At 41.4% G+C, this 25,704-nt stretch overlaps 1 protein-coding gene across 1 annotated transcript in view; it reads right to left on the bottom strand.

Moving 5' to 3' along the window:
- RAVER2 (ribonucleoprotein, PTB binding 2) overlaps positions 1 to 3,841 on the bottom strand; it is a 92,678-nt gene extending 88,837 nt beyond the window's left edge. Inside the window, exon 1 of the mRNA XM_047084250.1 lies at positions 3,608 to 3,841. Coding sequence (XP_046940206.1) covers positions 3,608 to 3,841 — 234 coding nt within the window. The remainder of the gene's footprint in view (positions 1 to 3,607) is intronic.
- Positions 3,842 to 25,704: the final 21,863 nt, after the last annotated feature.

The raw sequence follows: 25,704 nt of genomic DNA on the forward strand, positions 1-25,704 counted from the left end.
TTTTCTCTTTTTCTTTTTGTAGTAGAGTGACATTCTTGGATTTGTGCTTTGAGTTCTCTCAAGGGAAGCAATAAGCAGGATGGGCTAAAACATAAGACACAGGACAATAATGAGGGTAGATGACAAACAGAAAAGTTGTAATAAGTCTAGGCAAGAGATGACAAAGGGCATGAGCCAGAGCTGAGACTATGAAAACACAGAGGGCTAAGAGGATTCGAGAAAACATAGGAGACCAACCAGACAGCACCTGACTGCACTGTAACTATTCAATGAGACAGCTTCTGAGAACTGTTTTTACCTAAAATTAAAATTTGAGTAAGATTTATGAAAATCAAGTTTAATAAAGAAAACACCCTTGCTTTAAAAACGTTCAAAGAGTATTACCAGGCTCCTACTAATCAGTTAGCAATGTAACTTTTCTAGAGACATAACTATACAGCTTGAGAACTAGAGTGAGGAATGGCCTTGATCTTTAATGTAATATTCTAGAATAAATGAATGAATGAACCTAGAGAGTCTTCTAGAAAAGAACAAGAATTTGAGCATTTAAAATATCTTACTACTTAATAACTGAACAAAAAATAGTAACCTTTTCTTAAACCATATTAGTTGTTTCATAAGGAGTAAATTGGTAGTTTAGCCAAGCAAAATGCTAAAAGGCACAACAGAAAATTAAAGTTAAATCCTCATTTTTTAAGTTGACAGTAAGCTGCAGCCACTGAGAAAGACATTAGAATTAGACATTAGAATTTTTAAGGGAAATAAAAGATAAAATATAAAAAAATCCTTGCAGAATATATTCATAAAATTACAATTTAAGAGTAGATTAAGTGTATGTTAATTTTATTCAACCAATAAAAATAGCTATTCTCAATCTAATTAATCTAAAGACTTTCAACTGCTTTTAAAAATTAGCATTCTTTGGTCTACTGTACTTAATTAACACAGACCACTGACAGTTATGATTGTGATCAGAAAACCAGCAGAAATTCAAGTACAGAAGATGACAGAAAAAAAAAAACACTACTCAAATGTACACTGACATGTTTAGATTTTAAAACTACATATCAGAAATATTAAAAACATTTTATAATATAAATCAGAATAGAAAAAAATGCTAGAACAAGTCTGGAAATTAATCTCTAGTTCCTAACAACTTTTGTTTTTAGATGAAACTCTTCAATTCTCAAAATATGTGGCATAAGTATTTAACGTAAAACTTTAAGATACTTGACAGCAAGTATCTTAACTCATCTAGATCTTACTCCAATTTTATTCAATAGTTTATACTTACTACTTTACAGAAAATTCCAAAACTTAGGCTAAAGATAAAGTCATAACAGAGAAAGAATACCTCAAAAATACAAATCAGTAGAATTCTCAAAAAACCTCCATTCATCACTAATACCAATTAAAACGGTTCCCATGTTTGGACCCTTTTATTTATTTATTTTCATGGCTCTTAATAAGGGAAATGAGAGATACCAAAAGAAAAACAAGAATAGAGCAAACTGTCCAGACTTTTGTGTCTAAATATTTTTAGAATGCAAGGGAATGTGGTAACAAAAGAAAATTAAGACACTTCTCCATCTCCCTTTTCCTAGATTACACACAGAGCTGCTATTCCTTCAACTTTTTTTTAATACCACCTGCTTCTTCCAGGCCTCCCTCTTACTGAGCCCCTTGCTGTCTTCTATTTGCACGGGTAGGGGAAATTTGCTTCTATGAAATCAGCCTATTGCAGGTGTTCTTACAGGTAGCATCACAAAATCTTACCTGACATATGGGAAGTGGACAATGATGGAAAGAGCTGAAGGAGGGATGAGCTATATCGTATTGACAGAGTCTTTTTACATTGCGTTTTGAAACAAAATGGCCCCTCATGCATATGGATTATAAGGTTATATGCTCTCATTTATTGTGAATGGCTATGTAAGGTCTGTTTACAAAATAGTGAGGCACTGCTCTCATTATTTTACGGGTCTTACTGCAATCATCAATCGCCAGCCCAGTTACAATTCCCGGTATCCCCTTATAGAAGGAACTACATAAATCTACCCAAATCTGCCACCACCAGGACAGCCTACCCTTCTCCATCCACACGAAATATATAAATTCAAGCTATATATGAAATATACACAAACATCTAGACAATTAAGAAACACTGAAGAATCAGACATGGCTTTTTTTTTTTTTTTTTGGTAAAACAAAAATACATATGTATACATAGACATAGGGAAAGGAAGAAGAATAGTACCTTACGTTAACAATGGCTGTCTTTAAATATCAGAAATACGTAAATTTTTCCTTGCCACTGGTGACAACATGGATGGACCTGCAGGGTATTATTATGCTAAGTCAAATAAGTCAGACTGAGAAAGACAAATGCCATGTGATTTCACTTATATGTGGTATCTAAAAAACAAAAGAACAAAACAGAAACAGACTCATAGACACACAGAACTTGGTGGTTGCCAGAAGGAACAAGGCGGGGGGGGGGAGGGGATGGGTGAAACAGGTGAAGGAGATTAAGAGGTACAAACTTCCAGTTAGAAGTACCTCACGGGCAGGAGAAGAGCTGTATCGGGAAACCAGTCCAGAACACTGTAATAACTTTGTATGGTGACAGATGGTAACACTGTAGTGAGCAATACCTATTGTACAGAAATGTCCAATCACTATGTTGTACACCTGAAACTAATATAACCATTGTGTTAACTATAGTTCAATTAAGGAGAAAAAGCACAGGTGATTTCTATTTCCCCTCTTTGCGCTTTTCTGTATTTTTTCCCTTTTCTACAACGAGGATGTAGACTTTGGCAATAAGGGGGGGGAGGGGGTAAAAAGATGCAGTTTCTGATCTTAAAGCAACAGTTAATCTGGATCAAAGACACAAAGTAGCCTATCTTTAAGCCTCCTCAGAGTCACTGAGTAACAAATCCTCCAGTACTTGGCATGACAGAAGGTGGCCGCAAGGTTCCCCAAAGCGCAGCGATAACCTCTCCATTCCGGGGCCTTGGTAAACCGGGGGGGGGGGGGGGGGCGGGGACGGAGGCAGAGTTCTTTCATACAAACTTGGGCAAGTGCTTCTGCAACAGCAAAACTCACTTTGAGCTCTCCCGTGACCCCGCCCCCCACGTCACACCCAAGGCCGGAGGACCCCAGGGGGGAGCCCTCTGCCCCTCCCAAGGTGGCCCCGAAAACTTAGCCCCCCACAACTGTGCTCCTCGGCTCACTTCCACTCTCCTTCACTTCCTTTCGCCTACTCTTTCCCCGACTTCTCTCCTCCCACACTCACCCAAGGGCCACAGGGGAAGGAAAGAGCGGGGCGGACTGAGGGCAGCCGCCCCCGATTCCCGTGACCTTGGACCAGCCGATTCGCCTCTCGGAGCCTCAGTTTCCTAATGTGCCACCCGGCCTGGGGGCCGCAGCTCGGAAGCCTGGGGGCTTTGCAAAATCCACAGACGGTTCTAACTCTGCAGCGACGCCCTCCTTCCCTCCACCGTTCAGGCGCCGGGCACCAGCTCCGACACCCCCGCGCAGCTTCCCTCGGAAGCCCTGCCCCGATGTCCCCGGGACGGGCCGCCTCAATGTCCTATCCTCGTACCTGGCAGCTGCTGTCCTGGGGCAGGTTTTTCACCAGGATTTTCCTGCGGTTGCTCAGCTCCCGGCGCATCCGCTGCAGCCGCGCGGCGACCTCCTCGGGGTGCAGCGCGCTGGGCGCGGGGCCCCGGGCAGGGTCCTCGCTGGCGCCGGCGGAGGGTCCCGGCCCCGACCCCGACCCCGCCGCGCCGCCCAGGCCCGCGCCCCCCTCGCCGCTGCCGCCTCCCGCCGCCGCCATCTTCCCGGGCGCCCCGCGGCTGCGGGCTCCTCCGGAGGCTCGAGGGGAAGCGGAGAGAGAAAGCGGGAGGAGGCCCGGGCGGGGGCGAGGCGGGCAGAGGCCGCAGAGTGGGCCCGGCCGCGAGGGGGAGGGAGGCGGCGCCGCAGCCAGCAGCCGGCGGGCGGGAGAGGAAACCTGAGCGCCGAGGAGGAGCCCGAGAACCACCTCGCGGGAACCTCCCCCTCGGCCCCCAGCCCCCGCGCACGGGCGGCGCCCATCCCTCTCGCCCGCCCGCCCGCCAGCCCTGCGCGCGGGTGGGGGCCTGGGAGCCGCCACCCGGACACCTGTGCGGCCGCGAGTGGGCGGGCGGGCTCCCCTCCTCGCGAGGCCGTAGTGAACGCCAGTGCTTGGGCTCTGGGGATGCGGCCCCTTAGCGGCAGCTTCCCCGGGTGGCGGCTCGAACCCTGCGCGGCCCCTCCACGTGACACCCAGCTGCCCCGGGCTCTCCTCGAAACTCCCGCGCTGGGGCGGCTCGGGGGCTGCAGACGCCGGTTCGGGCTCCCCAAACCCGGGGAGGTGCCCTGCAGGCTCCCGGACCTTAACCTTTTGTGCTCAAGATGTGCATATGTGGCAAAGAAGTTTGAGTTTACGATGAAAAATAAAATTTGAGATTTTCTAGGTAGGACAAAGATATTCTGGAGGAAATGTTATGTATTTGGAAAAATCGGATAGCAAAGTATTTTGCTAGCTGTGCACGAGAAAGCCTGTGCTCCTCACCCGTCCCTGTCGGAAACTACTAAAATGTAAAAAGCCTGGATGGTTGCACATACAACATTATAAAGCGATCCTGAAACAAAGATTAACATGGAAGAGGAGTTACGGCAGGGGGTTGGAGAATACCCTAATTGAAACTGGGAGAGTGACATTGTAGAACTAGATTAGGCCAAAGTGATGTTATCAGATCAAACCATCAGCACCCTTTGGCGCCAGCCCAAATGAGTATCAGCAGAGAGGACTACGCATCTAAGTGTGTAGCATGCAAATTTATTTGTAAAACACATAAACCCTGTTTAACACCAGTATTATTCCGATAGGGGAAAATATTTTAGATGAAGGTAACCGAAAAGTAAAAACAAAGGATTAAAAAATACTATGCATTCAGTACTTACACTGCACCTCCACATAGTTCTAAGTGCTTTACGTATATTTCGACTAAACTTTATGATAACGCAGTTGTGTTTAAGGTTCTATTTTCCCCACTTTACACATGAAGAAATGGGAGTCTGGTCTGCTTAATTCTAAAGCCCAATGCTCTTAATAATATAAAAAGATTCCCCTGTAATCCCAAAATAATGGCCCTTAGTATTCCTGAATTTATTCTCTACCAATAGTAGTTAGATCATTGAAATGATTCTGCAGTAAACCCATGTTCATAGCAAAACTCTTCCCACAACCCAAATGTGCATCACCCACGAACAGAAAAACCAATTGTATGTAAATGCAGTGGAATATTATTCAGCCGTAAAAAGGAATAGTACTGCTACAAGACAGAACATTAAGCTAAGTGAAGCAACAAAGGGTCACATGTGTATGATCCATGTATATGAAATATCCAGAATAAAGAAATCAATAGAAGACAGAATGCAGATTAGTGATTACCAGAGATTGAGGAAGGGAGGATTGCTTAATGGGTACTGATTTCCTTTTGGGGTGATGAAAATGTTTTGGAACTAGACAGAGGTGGTTGTTGGCCAATAACGTGAAGGTACTAAACAGCCACTGAAATGTTCACTGTAAAACGTTTAATTATTGGGGCGCCTGGGTGGCGCAGTCGGTTAAGCGTCCGACTTCAGCCAGGTCACGATCTCGCGGTCCGTGAGTTCGAGCCCCGCGTCGGGCTCTGGGCTGATGGCTCAGAGCCTGGAGCCTGTTTCCAGTTCTGTGTCTCCCTCTCTCTCTGCCCCTCCCCCATTCATGCTCTGTCTCTCTCTGTCCCAAAAATAAATAAACGTTGAAAAAAAAAATTAAAAAAAAAAAAACGTTTAATTATGATATGTGAACTTCACCTCATAAATGTTTAAAATGAGGGTGCCTGGGTGGCTTAGTCAGTTAAGCCTCTGACTTCCGCTCAGGTCACAATCTCCTGGTTCATGGGTTGGAGCCCCGCATCAGGCTGACAGGGCAGAGCCTGCTTGGTATTCTCTCTCTCTCCTTCTCTCTGCCCCTCCCCGAATTGTGCTCTCCCTCAAAATAAATAAATACACTTAAAAAAATAAATGTTTAAAATGATACTCTACAGTTTATAGCTTTGTTACCTGTTTTTTTCATAGTATATTTTTCTGAGCCTTCTTCTATGCCAATATAATTGAACATCATTATTTTCATGACTACATATTGTTCTATTATGAGAATCACCATAATTTATGCCCCTAATCTCTTAATATTAGACATCTTTATCTATTGTCAAAAGCCTTGAGATTAACATCCTTGCATCTGTATTTGCAGATTCTTAATTTGCCGCAGAAAAAGAACTAGAAGCAAAATTTCTTCATCATAGAATAAGTATGTTTAAAGATTTTTGATATGTATTTCCCAGCTACCTTCTTCAGTTTTCCCTACCACACACATTGCCTGAGAGTGCTCATTTCCCTACTTGCGTTCAGGATAATTTGATATCAGAACAATATCTCATTTTGTTTTCAATTTTATTCCCTTGATTTAAAAAGTTATGAATTATATTGAAAAAAAATAAAAATAAAAAAAAAACACAGTGCAAAAAAAAATAAATAAAAAGTTATGAATTTTAAGTTCCAATAAAGCCCTATTTTGTAGGTTGAGAGACTAGAAGTATACATATGTATATTTTAATTTTTAATGTTTATTTTATTTTTGAGAGAGAGGGGGGAGGAGCGTTAGAGAGACAGGGAGACACAAAATCCAAAGCAGGCTCCAGGCTCTGAGCTGTCAGCACAGAGCCCCATGCAGGGCTTGACCTCACGTACTGTGAGATCATTACCTGAGTGGAAGTCAGACACTTAACCGACTGAGCCACCCAGGTGCCCTGAGAAGTATTTAAAGTGGGCAATAAGCATGAATAGCCTTAGCATGTGCTCTGACCTTGAGTCACTCATTTAAGTTTCAGAACATGCATTTATCCAAATGAGTACTGTCTTCCTAACATGTATTAAATGTCTCTTATGTTCTAGAATACACACCTATACACAGGTACTAGGATACAGAAATAGTAAAATAAGTTTTCTGTGTGATAGGGACTCAGTCTCATTAGAAGAAAATTATACAATAATTATAATTAAATGCGATACACATGCAAACAGAAACTTCCGAAGTAGCCCTGGAAAATAGTGCTCCGAGTCTAATTTTAGTGATGTTGCTTTTGCTGAAAATATTTTTCAAACTGCTTCTTTGGTATTGCCTTCAGAATCTATGGCAAATTTTTTGGCATAGTTTCCGTGGTAGTAAACATAATTAAATGTTATTTGAAGCCAAGTCTGGTGAATGAATCAGGTATTGATTATGCTTTTGGAATTATGATTATGTAATTAGAATTTGGGCCCGAAGTGGGGCATGATTACAATGTTATCAAGTTTAAACCAATTTTATTAAGTGGGTACTTGGCTATGATCCCGTTCCTTGAACAATATTGCTGTGTCCTATAGGGTGGTAACTTTCAAACTACTTCCCAGTCCAGTGGGAAATAAATACCATAGTGGGAATTACATTTTACATCACAACCCAGTACACACACACACACACACACACACACGTATAACTGTAACAAAGATTTAACGTAATAACATACGTAATAACATAAATAACCTGATGCAGCACGCTATAGCATTTTCTATTTTGTTCATTTTTTTTAATTGCTGGGGTGGCACACTAAATTGATTTCATGTGCCGCTAATGAGTCATTACTCACATTTTGATGAACACTGCTCTAGTTTTCAGATCAATGATTTTCCTCATTACTTTGGCTCAACTGTTTCCAAGGAATTCAGGGAAATAACAGAACTTACTGATTTTAAATTATTTAACTGAATTGATTATTATTGCCACATGAGAGAAGTGGATGGAAACTGCAAAGACTTGGAAATGCTACTACAATTCAAAGAGTTCCTCTCATTTCCAGGTTTTAGCTTCTTTAAATAGTAGCTTCTGTGGCAAATTAGAGGAACATTCTAATCTGAACCTGAAGTGGAGTATAATTATCAAGCTGCAATGTATTTACCAATAGCCATAGGTAATTATCATGATCTGTATAATTACTTTGTTCTTAAAACATGAGCAGTGCTCAGTTTTGCCTTTATTTTTAAACCTTTTGGAGGTTATTTTTGTGTGTATATTTTTTTAAATTTTTTTTAAACATTTTATTTATTTTTGAGACAGAGAGAGACAGAGCATGAACAGGGGAGGGGCAGAGAGAGAGGGAGACACAGAAACGGAAACAGGCTCCAGGCTCTGAGCCATCAGCCCAGAGCCCGACGCGGGGCTCGAACTCACGGACCGCAAGATCGTGACCTGAGCCGAAGTTGGATGCTCAACCGACTGAGCCACCCAGGCGCCCCTGTATGTATATGTTTTTAAAGATTTGTTTTATTTTGAGAGAGAGAGAGAGAGAGAGCGCACGCACGAGCAGGGGAGAGGGGCAGAGGAAGACAGAGAGAGAATCTTAAGCCGGCTCCACACTCAGCAGGGAGCTGAATGCAGGGCTCCATCCCAGACCCTAGGATCATAACCTGAGCCAAAATCAAGAGCTGAAAGTTCAACTGACTGAGCCACCCAGGCGCCCCTATTTTTGTATATTTTTAAAGCGCTGCAATTGGGCAAAATGTTGGTGAAGTTTAATAAGTCACTATTGATAATATAGCCTCTTGTATCCAATCTTATGCTTATATATTATGCTAATGCGATGAAAAAAAGCATGAGAAAAGACCTTGTAAACTTAATAAGAAATTTTTGTCATTTATTCATTCAAAAACATATAGTGATTGCCTACAATGACCAGATACTGTACAAACACACCAAATTTGATGGATTTTTATCTGGAAATGGTCTTTTCTCTAGGGAAAGTAATTGCAATTCAGTAACTGCAAATTTGGCATGATAAATACTATGACTAAAGTACTCTTATTAGCACAGAGGGGTGTTTGATTTTGACTTAGGGGAAGGTATCATGAGGAACTGGGTCTTGAAGGACAAGAAAGAGTTTTCCAGATGACAAAAGGTAAGTACTGAAACAGGGAACAGAGAGAGACCCAAAAGCATCAAAGGGACTGGCATAAACATGAAACAATAAGTTTGGTGTTAATGAAGGCTGTGTTACTTTTGGGAGAGTAGCAGAAAATAAATGAGAATGATAGCAGGTGTCATTCCATTTTAAGAATTTGATTTCAATGCTTCAGTATGGCACAAAAGGCAAACTCGTAGAGAAAAGCAAAAAACTCGTAGAGGCTCCTTAGGGGAATGATATGATCAGATACAGCTTTAAGAAAAATAATTCTGATAGCAACTGAGAGAATGAATTTAGCAGGTCTTATGCTAGGGAGACCAGTTAGAAATCTTTTGAAACAAAGTAAAGACAGTTATGGGTTTATACCAGAGTAGAATAGTAACAGTAACAGATGAATTAAGCATCATGTAACTTATATGTATTAAATGTACAGAGCTTTACATAGGTTACCTATGCTGTATTCTTTATTTTTTCTTTGTATTATTTAATTTTAAACCCTAGAATCAACCTGTAATGTAGCTAGTACATACCTATTTACCAATGAGGAAGTCACAGAAGGTAACTTGTCCAAAGTCACACAGCAGGTAGGGGCCCCAGGATTCCAATGCAAATCCATCTGCTTTTGGAGCTCAGGTATGGGAACTTGTGTAACTGTAGCTGAAGGAGGGGCTAGATTTGTGAGACTTTTTTGAGAGAAACACAAGAGAGCAAAGTACAAGCAGAATATAGTGATGGAGAAAGCAGGATCTGGAGTTAAAATACCTGGAATTCAATTCTGTGTAACTGGAGCAAGCTATTTAAAATGAGAGAATAATTCAAATACACCGAACGTCAGACTTTTCATCTCTAAAACAGAGATAATAACAGCACACACAGGCTATTATTAAAGGCTATTATGAGGATTAGATGAGGTAATGTATATAAAGGGCTTAGCAGAGTGCTTAGCTCAAGGGCAAGATAAAAAGGCAGGAGCAATAGCAGCAGGAGGAGTAGTAATAGAGTAGTCGTAGTAAATTCTCATTATTTTTAGAAGTCGTGCTAACTTACTAGACGTCAGCAAAGAGAAAGAACTTAAGGAAGACATCGTGGTTTCTAATAGGAGAGATTGGATGGGGGTGATGCCGCAAATGAAGAAGGGAACAATTTAAGAAGATACCAAGCTCAATATAGGCATCTAAGCTTCAAATACTGTGGGACATCTAGATAAATATACCCATTAGAAGGTCTAAAACTTGTAAGAGAGCCAGGTAGTTAAAATGAGACTGGATGACATCCTCCAGGCTGAGTGTGTATTGAAAGAGAAGTCCAAGAAATAGTACTTGAGGGACAACATCGAAAAGCCCGAAAGGAAAGGAAGTGGAAGGTACTAGGCAGTCCTGTTAAGATGCTGCTTAGACTATTTATGTGCCCTGCCTGTTAAAATAGTGCCAGGTAAAAATGAGAAAGATGTCCAGCAAACATGGTTGTATCACATTAGGTATTTCTCCGGTTTTCTTATCTGCAGTTACCTTAGTGGCGATCTCTAGCTCCTGATTCTTGGCTCTAGGTCGGTTACAGCTTCTGGCACATCCCCTCCTTGGCTTCTGCGTCTCCACAGTATTGGCCTTGGTTTTTTTTCTTGGCTTCCTTCTCGACTCACAAGCTGAACCAACTCACCACTGCTTTCTGCTAGTGACCTTGCATTCCATGATATACCAGCTATAGAAGAACCCCAAAATCAGAAAGAAAGAAAAAAAAGACTGGAAGTGAACTAGAAAGAGTGGCTTCAGAGACGGCAAGAAAGCGAAATGTTTCCAGAAGGAGAGTGGTCGACTTGCTAATGCAGCAGAGAGGGCAAACAGAATGAGGACTGAAATGGAGGTAATTGGATTTGGCAGCTGGGAAGCTCCTGGTGTCTTTGAATGGGAGCAACTTCAAGAAAGTGGTAAAGGGACAAGAAACAAATCTATGAAAAAGAACTGGTGAGATTCTAATTTTCTCCGTGAAGCAGAAAGAAGATCAGCCTCTAATACTAAGGAGATTTAGCAGAAAATTAAAAACTGTGGTCCACAGAGGTGATTTACATATACTGAATTCTCACAATCACCACCTGAAGTGGGTACTATTATCCCCATGTTACACGTTAGGCAACTAACATAATGAAGAGTAGTCATCCAACTAACGTGAGGCAGATTTAGAACTCAAACCCAGGTCTGTCATCAAATTCCCTGCTTTTCTTTATATTGTTTTAATTTTTTTTAATGTTTATTTACTTTTGGGAGAGTGCAGAAGGAGAGGGAGACAGAGGATTGAAGCAGGGCTCAAACCCACCAACTGTGAGATTATGACCTGAGCTGAAGTTGAATGCTTAACTGACCAAGCCACCCTGGTGCCCCCAGATTCCCTGTTTTTCTTATTGTAGTTAACCATGAAGAGGAATGTGAAAGTACTAATGTAGTAATTATAGGCGTAGTATTATAAATATTATTAATTCCATATAAATATATAATAGTGGTAAGAATGTAGTGGTAAGAATGATGAGTAACATGAATCAGTTGATGCTGAATCAGATACCCTGGTGCCCATGGTAACAGTGAGATAAATGCTTTTGTTGCTTAAAATTTAATGGCAAGTAATAGTCTCACATCTAACTTTATGCTGTAAAGGACAGTGCTTGTGAGTACCTATGATTAAATGAAATTAATACAAATGATTTTTCTGAGTTTCATTTCAGCCACCATGACGTATCATTTATAGATTCTGCTTTTGTTATAATCTAACCATGTCTTTAAAATATTTATAAGCATTAACTTTATATTTATTTTTATTTCCAAGGTTATGAAAGATATTTTGAAAGTTGTAAATACGTAAACTACAAACATTTCCCTTGAAGCTTGCATTGTGTTAAATAATACAAAAAGAATTTTACATTTTGCCATTGAAATTTGAATTCTTTTCACACCCTGAATTACAGAAGCCTTTCTATCACTTTCTAATGTGCTTTCTATCAAAAATGTGATTTTTGGGGCGCCTGGGTGGCTCAGTCGGTTAAGCGTCCGACTTCAGCTCAGGTCACGATCTCACGGTCCGTGAGTTCGAGCCCCACGTCGGGCTCTGGGCTGATGATGGCCCAGAGCCTGGAGCCCGCTTCCGATTCTGTGTCTCCCTCTCTCTCTGCCCCTCCCCCGTTCATGCTCTGCCTCTCTCTGTCTCAAAAATAAATAAACGTTAAAAAAAAAATTTAAAAAAAAATGTGATTTTTAAAAATGGTAGCTATAAAGTTATTTAAAAATCCATAAAACAGGTGGCATGGATATTTGAAAGATAATAAAGTATAACCCAGCGATCTAGCAGGGAAATCAATCTTTTTAAGTCGTAAACTTTTTGTGTAGAATGGAGTTACCATTTAAGCAACTGACATTCAAAAAATCATTTTGTTGAACATTTTTTGAAAGTGCCTATACAAAGGAGTACATATTTACTTCATAGGACAGATGATACCCAGCTTGACTATCCTTCCTGTGATGCTTCCAATAATAAATAGAGTGATTGCTCTCTGGGTATAGTGAGGATTATAGGATGATTTTCACCTACATTAAATGGCTCCATGAAGTTATGCCTTCTTAATTCTTGTTTCCAAGTGTTATCAATTTTTTTTGCCTCCTTCCTTGTCAATTTTCATTTCTTACTGCCAGCCATTTATTCACAGGCCCATTTATGCCCTGTTGTAACAGTAAACCAGTCCATCCAATGCATATACATGTAAATAAAAATTTGCACGTGGCCATGCTCATCCACAAAGCTCCTTGGCTGGCTATCATTCCATTTTCCACCTGGCCTCCTGGTGGTGGCTTCTTTCCCTCCTGCTCAACATCAGTTAGACTTGATTGTGGAGCTGTTCCACTCAGCTCTTCCTTCAAGAAGCGTATGAAGTGGGGAGCACCTGGGTGGCTCAGTCGGTTGGAGGTCCAACTCTTGATTTCGGCTCAGGTCATGATCTCACAGTTCGTGAGTTCAAGCCCCAAGTCAGGCTCTGCACTGACAGTGCAAAGCCTGCTTGGGATTCTCTCTCTCTCTCTCTCTCTCTCTCTCTCTCTGCTCCTCCCCCACTCTCTCTCCCTCAAATTAAATAAACTTAAATAAAACAAAACAAAACAAAACAAAAAAGAAGTGGAATTGGCCAACAACGTCCAGTCAGTTGCTGTACCTCCAGGTCTGCAACATTCATACTGAGGGCATTCTCCCTGCAGGAAACTTCCAGCCAATAACTTAACACAGTGCAGTACTAGAGCTGGGCCATTTCTGCCTGACAGAAGATTGCTCTAGTGGGTAATCTTTGTTTGGAGACTCCTCAGTTGCCTGGCCAGACTTTCTCCAAAGTACACTGTGGCCCCAGGGCTTTTCCTACCTGAGCTTGTCTCCTTTCACAGGTGTCAGACCTGCTCTGTGGTTTGAAGGCCCTCCCCACCTACTCTCGCTCCCCTCCCCTTTATCCTTCACAGGTGTTTTCTCAATACATCTTTTGCACACCTAATTTTGGTTTGGTGTATACTACCCAGAGGACCCAAGTGACACAGTTGGTAAAAAACAGTCCAAGAAAGCAGGTGGTAAAATTAGGTTTTAGGGATTGTTCACTCATGCTTGGCCAGCCAGTAGGACTTCATTGTGAGTGCAGTGTGGGGAAGAGAGTTCCTGGCACAAGGAAGCCCCATGATTGCTGAACATTCCACTGCTGGTGACTTGGGAATGCATCCTGGTAGAAGGGGACAGCTTTGCTAGCGTGATGATTCAGGCATTTGAAAGATATGGGGAGAATAATGTCTACAAGTGTGGCGGTGTTGGCTGGTTATCTCGAAGTTCTGTTGATACCCTGCAGAGGGATAATGAGAAACCGAGAAAGCATGAAACAGGAAAAGGCAATGTGAGAGACAGAGAGAGAGGGCCAGTTTGAGCACTTTCTTGGAAAGTGGGATTTAGCACCATCACAAGGACTACCCCCTACCTCATAGGATGGGGCAAACTCCCTGTAGGGTGGCTCTTAGAAACCTAGAAAAGCTGATAACTCAGGCTGAAGTTGAACTGCCTGTGTTGCCATGGCAGATGGAAGAGGAAGGAATAAATGGGCTACAGGAAGGAGTCCGTTATAACAGCTGCATACTGTGAGATCAGAGGGTCCACCAGATTATGTTCCACAGCAGGGTCTGGAGAACACACACCCCACAGCTGTATACTGGTGACAGGGGCACCAGCACCAGTAAGAAGTCTTGTGGTGGCACTCCTTGTGGCCCAGAGATAAAGCTGTCACAGATTTGGTCTCCTTCATACCATCCTGGATGCTAGCACTACAATATAATAGAAGCCCCATAATAAAACTTAACTATCAGAAGCCAGGGTCGGGGAGGGGGGCACCATCACTATAACTACCAACAAGACTGGAATAGCTACTGTCAAAGGAGCAAGTCCCATCGAAAGCTGTGGAAATGGTTAATAGAATCTGGTGTCCCTAGGGGCAAAGTAAAAGGACAACCAATGAGAGTGCCATTTAACATCTATAATCAGAAACAGGCAAGAACAGAGAAGCAGGAAGATAAGGGTAGTAGCCCCAATAAAAATTCATTCTCAGCTCTTGGACCTGAGACAAAATTTCAAATAATTACTGTAATTTATTAATGGATATAATTTTGGATATAATGATGGATATAATTTTTTTAATCTCTTGAGGTGACCACCTTTTTTTAACTCTACATTTTCCCACTTTGAGAAAGAATTGACATACATCACCCTGTAAGTTTAAGGCATACAGCATGGTGGTTTGATTTACATACATGATGAAATGTCTACCACAACAGGTTCAGCTGACGTCCATCTTCTCATATGGATACAATAAAGAAGACAAAAAAAAAAAAAGAAAGAAAAAAAGGGAACCATTTTTTTCCTTGTGATGAGAACTCTTAGGATTTATTCTCTGAGTAACTTTCCTATAAATCCTTTCCTATAAATCCTACAGCAATTTTAGCTATGATCATCATGCTGTATAACACATCCCCAGTGCTCATTATCTTGTAACTGGAAGTTTGTATCTTTTGATCAACTTCCTGCAATTGCCCCTCCCCTCCCCTCCACCTCTGATACCAACAAGTGTGATCTCTTTTTCTATGAGTTTGGTTGTTTGTTTTTCTTTTTACATTCCACATATAAGTGAGATCATACAGTATCATTTCACTTTGCATGATGTCTTCCAGGTCCATTGATGTCACAAATGGTAGGGCTTCCTCATTTTTTATGGCTGAATAATAGTCCGTTGTATATGTGTGTATAATACCACAACTTCTTCATCCACTTACCTATCGAAGGACATTTAGGTCACTGCCATGTCTTGGTTATCGTATTTAATGCTGCTATGAACATGGGGGTGCAGATATCTTTTCAAGTTAGTGTTTTCATTTCCTATGGATATATTCCCAGAGTGCAATTGCTGGATTGTATGGTAGCATTATTTTTAATTTTTTGAAGATCCTCCATACTGCTTTCATAGTGGCTGCACCAATTTTGAAATGATTTTCAGATGGAGAATTCAGTGACTGAGAGATGGTTGTGTCCCACGGTGAAGGACCCCTGCCTACAACACCAGGATAGGTATTAACTGTGATGATTTCCCCAGTGCTGCCCCAAAGGGATCTTCAGCCATTAAGTCAGGTGACTATGCACTGGACAAAGGAGGTTAATGGTACCTATTGAGCACTTCTGACATACTTCCAGAGCCGACATTGATAACTGAAAACCTCAAGTGTCATCATGGCCATCAAGGGCTTTGGGACCCAGTTAATAAATGTAGCCTGAGTCCACTGGGGTCATGAACCTAACTAGTGGTCATTTCATTCCCCCTGGTGAAGAATTAGGATTAATATTCATGTCAGTTTGACTCCTACTCCTGGTTAGTAGGATAAGAACCGTCATATTGGGGAAGGCCAAGAGGAAGCCTCTGAAGCCACCACTTTCCCAAGCCATGGTAGTAAATGAAAAATAATAAGGATCCCAAAAATGATGGCAGAGATTAGTTCTGTTGTGATAGTTAACTTTATGTGTCAACTTGGCCAGGCCAGGGTACCTGGATATTCAGTTACACATTATTTTTGACAATTCTGTGGGGGTATTTTTGGATGAAATTTCCATTTAAACTGGTGGACTTAAGGGAAGCATATTGTTGTGAGCCTCACCCAATCAGCTGAGAGCCCAGATAGAACAAAAACCTTATCTCCCCTGAACAAGGGGTAATTATGTCTTCAGACTTCAGCTGTGACATCTGCTCTTCTTGGTTCACCAGCAGACTGCCTTTGGACTTGAGTTACAACTTGAGCCATCTGGTCTCCCTCATCAGATTTTTGGACTTGTCAAGCCTCCAAATCATATGAGCCAAATGAATATCTTTAAAAAAATGCTTTTATTTTTTAAAAATAAATTTATTTATTAAAACACACACACACACACACACATCCTATTGGTTCTGTTACTTTGAAGAACCCACACTGATGCAACCACCATTGAAGATTTAAAGGATGCATGGGTGGTGGTGTTTATCTTATTTCCATTCACTTCACCAGTCTGACACCTATAGAAACCACAATGGACCCTGCACAATGATTAAAGATTTCTGCAAGCTCAACCAAGTAGTAGCCACCATTGCAGTTGCTATGCCAAACAGGATGTTGGTGGTAAAGCAGATCAGTAAGGCTTCAGCTCTGTAGTATGTAGACATTGATTTGATGATTCTATTCTATTCTATTCTATTCCAATCAGAAAAGAGGATCAGAAAAAAAAAAGAACAGAAAATGAAAAGAGGATCAAAAACAGTTCACACTGACATGGAATGGATAACAAGATTCATTTACAGTTTCACCCCAGAGCTGTGTTAACTCTCCACACTCTGTCATAATATAGTTCAAAGAGTCTGAATCATCACATCAATCCAAAATGTTAATGATATAATGCTGATCAGGCAGGATAAGCAAGAGTTGGTCTGTATACTGGAGGCCTTGGCACATGAGCTCCAGAAGGTAGGAGATGAAACCTATGTAGCTTCAGGGACCTACCACTTCAAGAAAGTTTTTAGGAGTAAAAGACAAATTGATGCGTCTTGTATTTCCTGCCAAAAACAAAAAAGCATAATACCTGGTGAATTTCTTTGGGTTCTGGAGGCAACCAAATCTACACCTAATAGGGGAACTATAGTCCAGCCTATTAACCTGGTGACATGGAAACCTACCAGCTCTGAATACAAACTGGAGCTGAAAAGAGCCTTGCAGGAGGTGTAAGCTGTAGCTCAAACAATCATACCACTGGAAGATGAGAGATGAGAAAGTCTGCATGTGGATAAACATATGGACATGAAGTGTGAAGATTTTTGTATAACATGTTAATGCCCACAAAAAAGCATCTACGTTGGAAAAGGCAATTAGTCAAACAATTAGTCAAAATTAGTCAAAATTACTCAATGAGTCAGTGTTAGCTAGTTTTCATCATTGAAACAATTAGTCAATTGAAAAAACAATTAGTCAAAATTACTCAATGAGTCAATGTTAGCTAGTTTTCATCATTGGTCATCCCAGAATTGCCACAAGAGGCACATAAATGACATGGCCATGGTGTCAAAAATGGCATCTATATATGGGCCCCACTGCATGAATAACTACTTACAGAGACCAATCTAACTACTGATGCCTCAGAATATCCAGCTTACCAGCAATAGAGACCAACACTGAGACCTGATAGGTACTTTTCCTCATGGGGACTAATAACCACTTGGTGTCATTGGGCTCTTCTGTCCTGGAAGGACCAGCAGTTCATTCTCACAGTGACAGATACCTACTCTAGGTCTGAATTTTCCTTTTCTGCCTAGAGAGCCTCAGTTAGCATCACTATCCCGGAGTTTATACAATGGTTGATTCATGGACATGAAACATTGCATAGCATCTGACTAGAAATGCCATGTTACAGTGAAGGAGGTCCAAGATTGGGTCCTTGACCATGGAATCCAGTGATCCCTCACTATCCTAAGGTAGCCATCTAACAGAATGTTGGAACAGCTTACTATCCAGCTGAAATGCCATCTTGGAAGCAATACTCTGCAAGCACAGGATGACATCATTCAGGATACAGTATATACATTAACTCAAAGACCTCTATATAGCACCCAGTCTCCAAATGAAAGAATACCTGGGCACAAAAACCCAAGGGTAGAAGCAGTTATGGCCCACTTACCATCACTGCTAATGATCCAATGGAGGACATTTTCCTTCTCATCCCTACAACTCTGAGCTTAGAGTGGGTGAGGTTCTCATCCCCAAAAGGAACATACTCTTGCTAGGGGTCAGCAAAGCTTCCATTTAACTCAAACTAGGGCTGCTGCTTGAGCATTTTGGACTCCTCGTATCCATAACCAGCAGCAGGAAGAGAAGTCACCATCATTGTTAGGGTAACAGGCCCAGAACAGCAGGAGGAGGCAAGGTTGCATTTCCACACATGATCCATTGGGGTATCTCTTAGTACTCCCTTGACCAATTTAACCATGAATGGACATGTAGCAATGTTAGCCTGAAAAAGGATGAGTACCAAGGAATCTGGTCTGTCAGGAATGAAGGTTTGGGTCGCACCACCCAGGTAAGCCAAGAGGTAAAACAGAGGTGATAGGTAAGGGTGAGGGGAATTTAGAAGGGACAGAGCAGGAGGGAAACAATGCATACCCACCATTTATAGTTCTGCGACCAACTCTAGCATCTGGAGATGTAGTTTCGTTTCCCATTAATCCCCCTCTTTGAGGTTTCCCAGGAACTGTGGAAGAGCTGCTCCCCAGATGTATGTGGAGAAGTATATCTGTGTGGCATTAAGAGTGCACTGTAGCAGCCATACAGGTATGCTACTCAGATTTCTCTTCTAAAGAACTTGCTGTGAGAAGTATAGTTGGCTGACCATCTCCAACTGCTGCTTTTTGTGACCCAACACATCATTCATCACTGAGGCCAGGCTGCCCCCAAACTGCTTCCAGTTAATGACTGAGCACAGTGGTACTCTCAGAGCTGGGCCATTTCTCCCCAGTGCATAAGTGGTCCGGAGTGGGGGTGGGGGAGGGGGGATCATTCCTAGGGCACTTACCACTGACCTTGCTGCCATACAGTTCTTTCTACAAGATTCCCCTTCCTTTCCTCTCTCTTTTCACAGAGGTCAGAGCTCTACTGCGGCCTGAGAGCCCACCTCACCCACTCCTGCCTCCTTCCCCCTTTATCCTTCATAGATATTTCCCTAAATGAATTTCTTGCCTATCTCATTCTATCTTGGTATCTTGCTTCTGAGAGGACCCAAGATGAGACAAATTGTTTTCTGAATTTTGATATTTAGAATTCCCCACAAGCTTTGACATATGCTCATTGTTCTCGTTTAGTCTTCTGCCATTTTGCATAATTCCGTCAGTCTCATCCCTTTAGTCTTCAGCCCCTGGCACATTTCCGTGTTATGTTTGTCAATCTTTACTAGAATCTGGCATTTGAGCACATTTTTAAGACCATATCTAATTAGCACAGTCCTGACAACAGTCTTATCACTAATTAGTAATGTATTGCAGTCCTTGGACAATTACTGCTTTTGAAGCCAAATTAACAGGTGCTTCACATCATCAATGCATAAATTATCTGATCTCACTTAGCAGACAGTTAAAAAAAAACATATTAAACTTTCCTTCACAGATTCTACATTCCTACCTCTCCTCTGAGCCAACCGAGGTATGGGTTTTCAAGCTAATTCCCTGGTTCCTTGGCAAATATATTGCTGGATCTAAATTCCTAGGATTCTCTAGTTAAAGGCTAAATTTCTTGTAGAATCATTAGCATTTGAGCGGCCTACTCAAAAGGAGCCTTCCTACAACTGCCTCTGTTTTCAGCTAATTTTACATCCCTCCATTTTGCTGTATTCCAATTCTCTTGCCAGGGCTTCCATTTCTTTTTCAGTTGCAATATTCCATTACCCCTTCTGCTTTTGCACTCAGTTGTCCATTTATGGGCAGCATTTTGCTTTTCTTCATCCAGTAACAGAAACCCAACCTTTGAAGTTGTACTATTCTAGAATAGTTTTCACATGAGCACAGATCTTTTTCCTAATACACTTTGCAGCTGGTGAACTTATTCTTTACAAAGAAAAAGATCCCAAGATAAGGCATGCTAAAGAAAACCTTAGTAAAGTAGGTTAGTGCTAATTCCATACATACTGTTGAATGCTTCCCAGGTACCCATAATCACAGGAACCTATATGTTTGGTGCACATTTAATGCAATGATAAATATTTCACTTACAGAATGTCCATTCAGAAAGCTCATCAAGTGTCTGCTGAATTGTGTCTAACATAATACAGGTGTATCTATGCCAGCTTCACACTGACCACCTTACAGAGTCATATGCCTAAAGAAGTTTTACAAAGGGGCTCTGTTGTAGTCGGGCAGAATTGTTCATAAATAACCAAGATATGAATGACAAGCACCCAAGAAAGCGTTAATAACCAGTTAACTCTAGTTTAACAATGAGCAGTCAGGAATTGTTTCTTTGAATATTAAAAATCTGTTATAGCTTAAATCCATTTTTTAATTATATGCCTTATATAGAGTTTAAAAAACACACATGATTTCTTTTTAAAGAATGAGTAATATATGCCCCAAGTTGTAATTGTTTATTTCTGGTAGTAAACAATTTCATGTAAATGACCACTGTTTTTTTTTAAATAGTGGGTTTTTTTTAAGTTTATTTTTTATTTATTTTGAGAAAGAGGGAGAGATGGAACGAAAGAGAGAGCAAGGGAGGGGCAGAGAGAGAGATAACTCTAAGCAGGCTCCATGCTGTCAGCACAGAGCCCGACATGTGGCTTGAACACATGAACCATGAGATCACGACTTGAGTCAAAGTCAAGAGTCGGATGCTTAAGCGACTGAGCCACCCAGGTGCCCAGTAAATGACCACTTTCTATTTTAATCAAAGTACAACTCATTCATTCATTCAATAAATAAATACTTCTGAATCTCAAATCATCCTTTTGGCAATATTTTAAATCCCTTATGCCCTTTGTAAATTACCACAGACTCAGGTCTCCTTTGACAGACTCATCTTCCAATTATTGTGATCATTTTTAATATCAAATTCGTCACCTTTGTCCAGTGACTACTCTCCCTTGCCAGGACTGTTTCTAACATTTATTTAGGCATTTGCAAAGACATCTTTAGTTTTTGGGGGGCATCTGGCTAGCTCAGTCAGAAGAGCACATGACTCGATCTTGGGATCATGAGTTTGAGCCCCACACTGGGTGTAGAGATCACTAAAAATAAATAAACTTAAAAAACACTTTAGTTTCTGACTAAAGATGTCTCAGACTCTTCTTGCTCTCCCTTCCCCTAAGATCTATTACCACATACTTTCCAAGGAGCCCTACTTCTTTACTGAAGAATTTTATAAGGAGAGAAACTATGGACACCAGGGGCTCACATTCTATTTTTCCTCATTACTAATGTAATCTGAGCTAAGACTGATAGGATAAGTAGGAGTTTGCCAGAGGAAGTAGAGAGGCAAGTATGCTTTAGGTAGCAAGGAAAGATCTAATAACAACAATTAAACAAGAAGTAAAATCATGTATACTAGTTGAAATGAAAAAAGGTTGTATAGGCACAATGGAAGCATATCAAACCAACAGCTTACCTAGAAGTGGCAAGTGTTGTTGAAGAAAGGCTTTCTGAACAAAGCAACTTTGATTTATGTAGTAGACATTACCAATATCCACTTCTCCTTTCCTTCCTCAGCATATGGAAAGCTTCACTTAAAAAAAAAAGAAAGGAAAAGCTTCACTTCCTGGATCTCCTTTAAATAATATAGGCCATCTGTGGGGTGGCTGGGTGGCTCAACTGGTTAAGTGTCCAACTTCGGCTTAGGTCATGATGTCACTGCTCATGGGTTCGAGCCCTGCGTCGGGCTCTGTGCTGACAGCTCAGAGCCTGGAGCCTGCTTCAGATTCTGTGTCTCCCTCTCTCTCTGCCCCTCCCCTGCTCACACTCTGTTTCTCTCTCTCAAAAATAAATAAACATTAAAAAAATTAAAAAAAAATAAATAATATAGGCCATCTAGCTAATATAAGCTAATGTAATGTGAGCAGAAGTAATGTTTGTCACTTCCTGGCTGAGGCAGCTGAAAATTCTCCAATAGCTTTCTCTTCCCATGGCAAGCTGGCCAACAACATTCTAGATGGTGGAATCCCACTACCCAGGTCCGTGAATGACTATGTGGAACGGAACACCTCTTTCTCAGCCTACAACAGCATTGGTGTGAGTGACAAAAAATCTGTTAAGTATTGAGTCACCGATATTTGGAGAATGTTGGCTGTTGGTTGCTGTACAGTGGCTAACACAACCTCGTATCTTCCTTACTTCCCTTGGGGAAGTTTGACACATCTTGGGTTGCCAACAGCAGGCAGAGCAATCAGGCATCAAGATACAATTTACAAGTGAAGCTAATTCACAAAGCCATCAGGAATGTAAGGTTTTGTGTGACCTAATCCAAGGTTCCTTCTAGGAAGTGATGCCACTAGGCAAATCAGTAGATTTAAAAAACACCTAGTCTGTTTATACTAGTTATGATCAAATCTGCGGGAGACAAAATAGGTCTTCAATCCCCAGAAACTTCTAGAGATAACTCCACTCTAATTATATTCTAATTCATTTGAACGTGGCTCTTCTCACTATGATATCATTAATCTGAGGTAAGGAGAAGGGAGAAATATGAGGACTGTAACAGAGGCAAATGGAAATGGTCCCAACACCATCGAGCTTCAGCAGACTTCTCGTTCCACATTGTCAAATTCCCACTCTTAGTTTGTCTCCCTTGTGTGGTTGCCAAAGTGTGGACAATTGATAGTCTATTAATCTTGTCTGGTCCAAACATATTCTCCTAGACCCACTAAACTGTTAACATTCTCTTAGTGTAACACACACGTAATATATAGACAAGTTCCTAGTATACTTAACTGCGTAATTACAGCTTTTAAAATCCTTTGTTGACCACTGTTATAGGTCACTTTGCTTGTTTAATATTTACCTTCCTCCCATGAAACATAAAGTCTCCACAAAGGAAAGACTCTGACTATATTGGGCTCTGCTGCTATCCCCAGAGCCTGGCACAGGTCCTGGCACATGGTAGACATGCAATACATAATTGTTGAATGAATGCCTTCTTTTGTAAGGATCATTTTAGCATGATAAAAAGAATACATTGGAATTCAATGAGACTAGAAGCAGAGAGGCCAGATGGAGGCCACTGTGGCTCTTCAGATGAGAGGTGAAGATGCGTCAGACCGATGCAGTTGCAGAGGATGTGGAAATAAATGAACAGATTTAAGACATATTGAGAAGACAGAGAGGACAGGACTTGGTGACGGATTGGATATTAGGAGCTGTGCAGGGGGAAAAGTCAAGCTTTCCACCATGGCAATGACATGAGCAATGGAAACCTGAGGAGGAATGGGTTAGGAGGGCATAAGGCAGATGGTGATGAGGTCAGGTAGTATAGGTTCTTATAAGCTATCTGAGTGTCAGTGCCTAGTGAGCAATCATGTATCTCAGTTTTATAACTCAGGAGAGTAGCTTCTATCTGAAAAACAGGTTTGGGGAAAAAGCATAGCCATAGAATTTTTCAGCCATGTAAATATATGAAAGTAGAGTATGAGAACAGGACTTAGAATAAAACCCTGAGAATTACCCACAATTAAGATCATTTAAGATTTTTTTAAAAAAGGAATCCGAGTGTGTTCAGGGAGCCTGGGTGGCTCAGTGGGTTGAGCATCTGACTTTGGCTCAGGTCATGATCTCATGGTTTGTGAGTTCAAGCCTTGCATTGGGCTCTGTGCTGACAGCTCAGAGCCTGGAGCCTGCTTTGGATTCTCTCTGCCTCTCTCCCTCTTGCTCTCTCTCTCTCTCTCTCTCAAAAATGAATAAACATTAAAAAATTTTTTTAAGGAATCTGAGTGTTTATTGAATTAGTTGGACTGGGTAAAATGCACTCAGATAATAGCTTCATTTTCCCCCATCATTACTTTTAAGCCATTCTACTCAGGGGCACCTGGGGGGCACAGTGAGTTAGGCATCCAACTCTTAATTTTGGCTCAGGTCATGATCTCAAGGTTCTTGTGTTTGAGCCCCATGTTGGGTTCTGCATTGGCAGCATGGAGCCTGCTTGGGGTTCTCTCTCTCTCTCTCTCTCTCTCTCTCTCTCTCCCTCCCCCCCCTTCTCCCACTCATGCTCTTTCTCTCTCTCAAAATAAACATTAAAAAAACCTGTTCTACTCTGGACAATATCTTGAGCATCTTCCATTAGTTTTTGTTAAATTCTTAGTATTCAAATAGTCCTACTTTCATATACTAAAATGCTCAGACCAATCTAAATTATAACTTCCATCTAAAAGCTTCCACCAGTTCAAGCTTGCCTCTTTCCTCCAATTCTAGCTTCACACAGGTTCCTAGTCATGGAGTTGAGAAAGAGTTTTGTCTGTTCTTTTGCTGTTTTTGTGCCATATTTGCCCTATTCCTTCTCTAGCTTTTGGTTCCTTCTAGGTTAATGTAATAAGGTGGAATAAGAACAAAAAGTGGCAAAAATATCTCTTTTGTAGTTGTCAAGTGCCCTCTCCCATGACAAGTGTTAAAATGCTCTTCCTGCTGCAGGGAACTTTGTGAACTCTCTAAAGGCCATTATCCCTCATCTCCCCGCAAACATCTGGGGGCCTCTACAGAGTACTGTTCCTTGACTCAGAAAATGCATTATCCAACTAACCTCTCACAATTCCTCTCCATGTTCATCTTTTTTTCTGCTGGGGGGGTTTTCAACCCCCCACTTCTTGAGTTGGATCCTTGCAAGATCATGCTGCCCTCCCATATTAGTCAAGATAGGTAGGTTATGCTACAGCAGCTTCTAAATCTCAGTAGAAATGTGCTCCTACCCACGTGACATGTCCATTGTGAGTTAGTAGGGGGCTCTGCTTGTCAGAGCCATTCAGGAGCCCAGAGTGATAAAGACTCCCTCTTGATTCATGCTTCTATGAAGCATGATCACCACGACAAGAGGGAAAAAACATGGCAAATTCTGGGCTGACTCTTCAAGCTCCCACCTAGAAGGGACACCTCTCTTCTGTCCATATTTCTTGGGCCAAAGCAAGGTATATACCCAAGTCTCACTTGAAGGAGAATGAGGATATACAATCCACATGCCCAGATGGAGAGAAGAACAGGAATATTTTTAACCAGCACTAATGACTACCACATCTTCACATGGTCCAGTTGGCCTGGCGGAAATATTCCATACCCTGGTAGCGTAGGCTGCTCCCACTGTCTCTCCCCATCTTTCCCACTCCCTCTGCTGACGAAGCCTTTCTGTTAGCCAGCTCCTGTTTTATCATGTAGGATCTTAAACTCTTTGAAGCCTATGTCAGGTTCTCAAAAAAGAAAGAAAGAAAGGAAGAAAGAAAGAAAGAAAGAAAGAAAAGGAAAAGAAAAAAAAGAAAAGAAAAGAAAAGAAAAGAAAAGAAAAGAAAAGAAAAGAAAACTGTGCTTGGCTCTGCTATTGAGCCTGGAAGTGGAACATCCATT

This window comes from Lynx rufus, unplaced genomic scaffold (genome assembly GCF_022079265.1).
Source record: "Lynx rufus isolate CCGP_SWC_20201006 ecotype Redwood Valley unplaced genomic scaffold, mLynRuf1.p SCAF_2, whole genome shotgun sequence".
Classification (NCBI taxonomy): domain Eukaryota; kingdom Metazoa; phylum Chordata; class Mammalia; order Carnivora; family Felidae; genus Lynx; species Lynx rufus.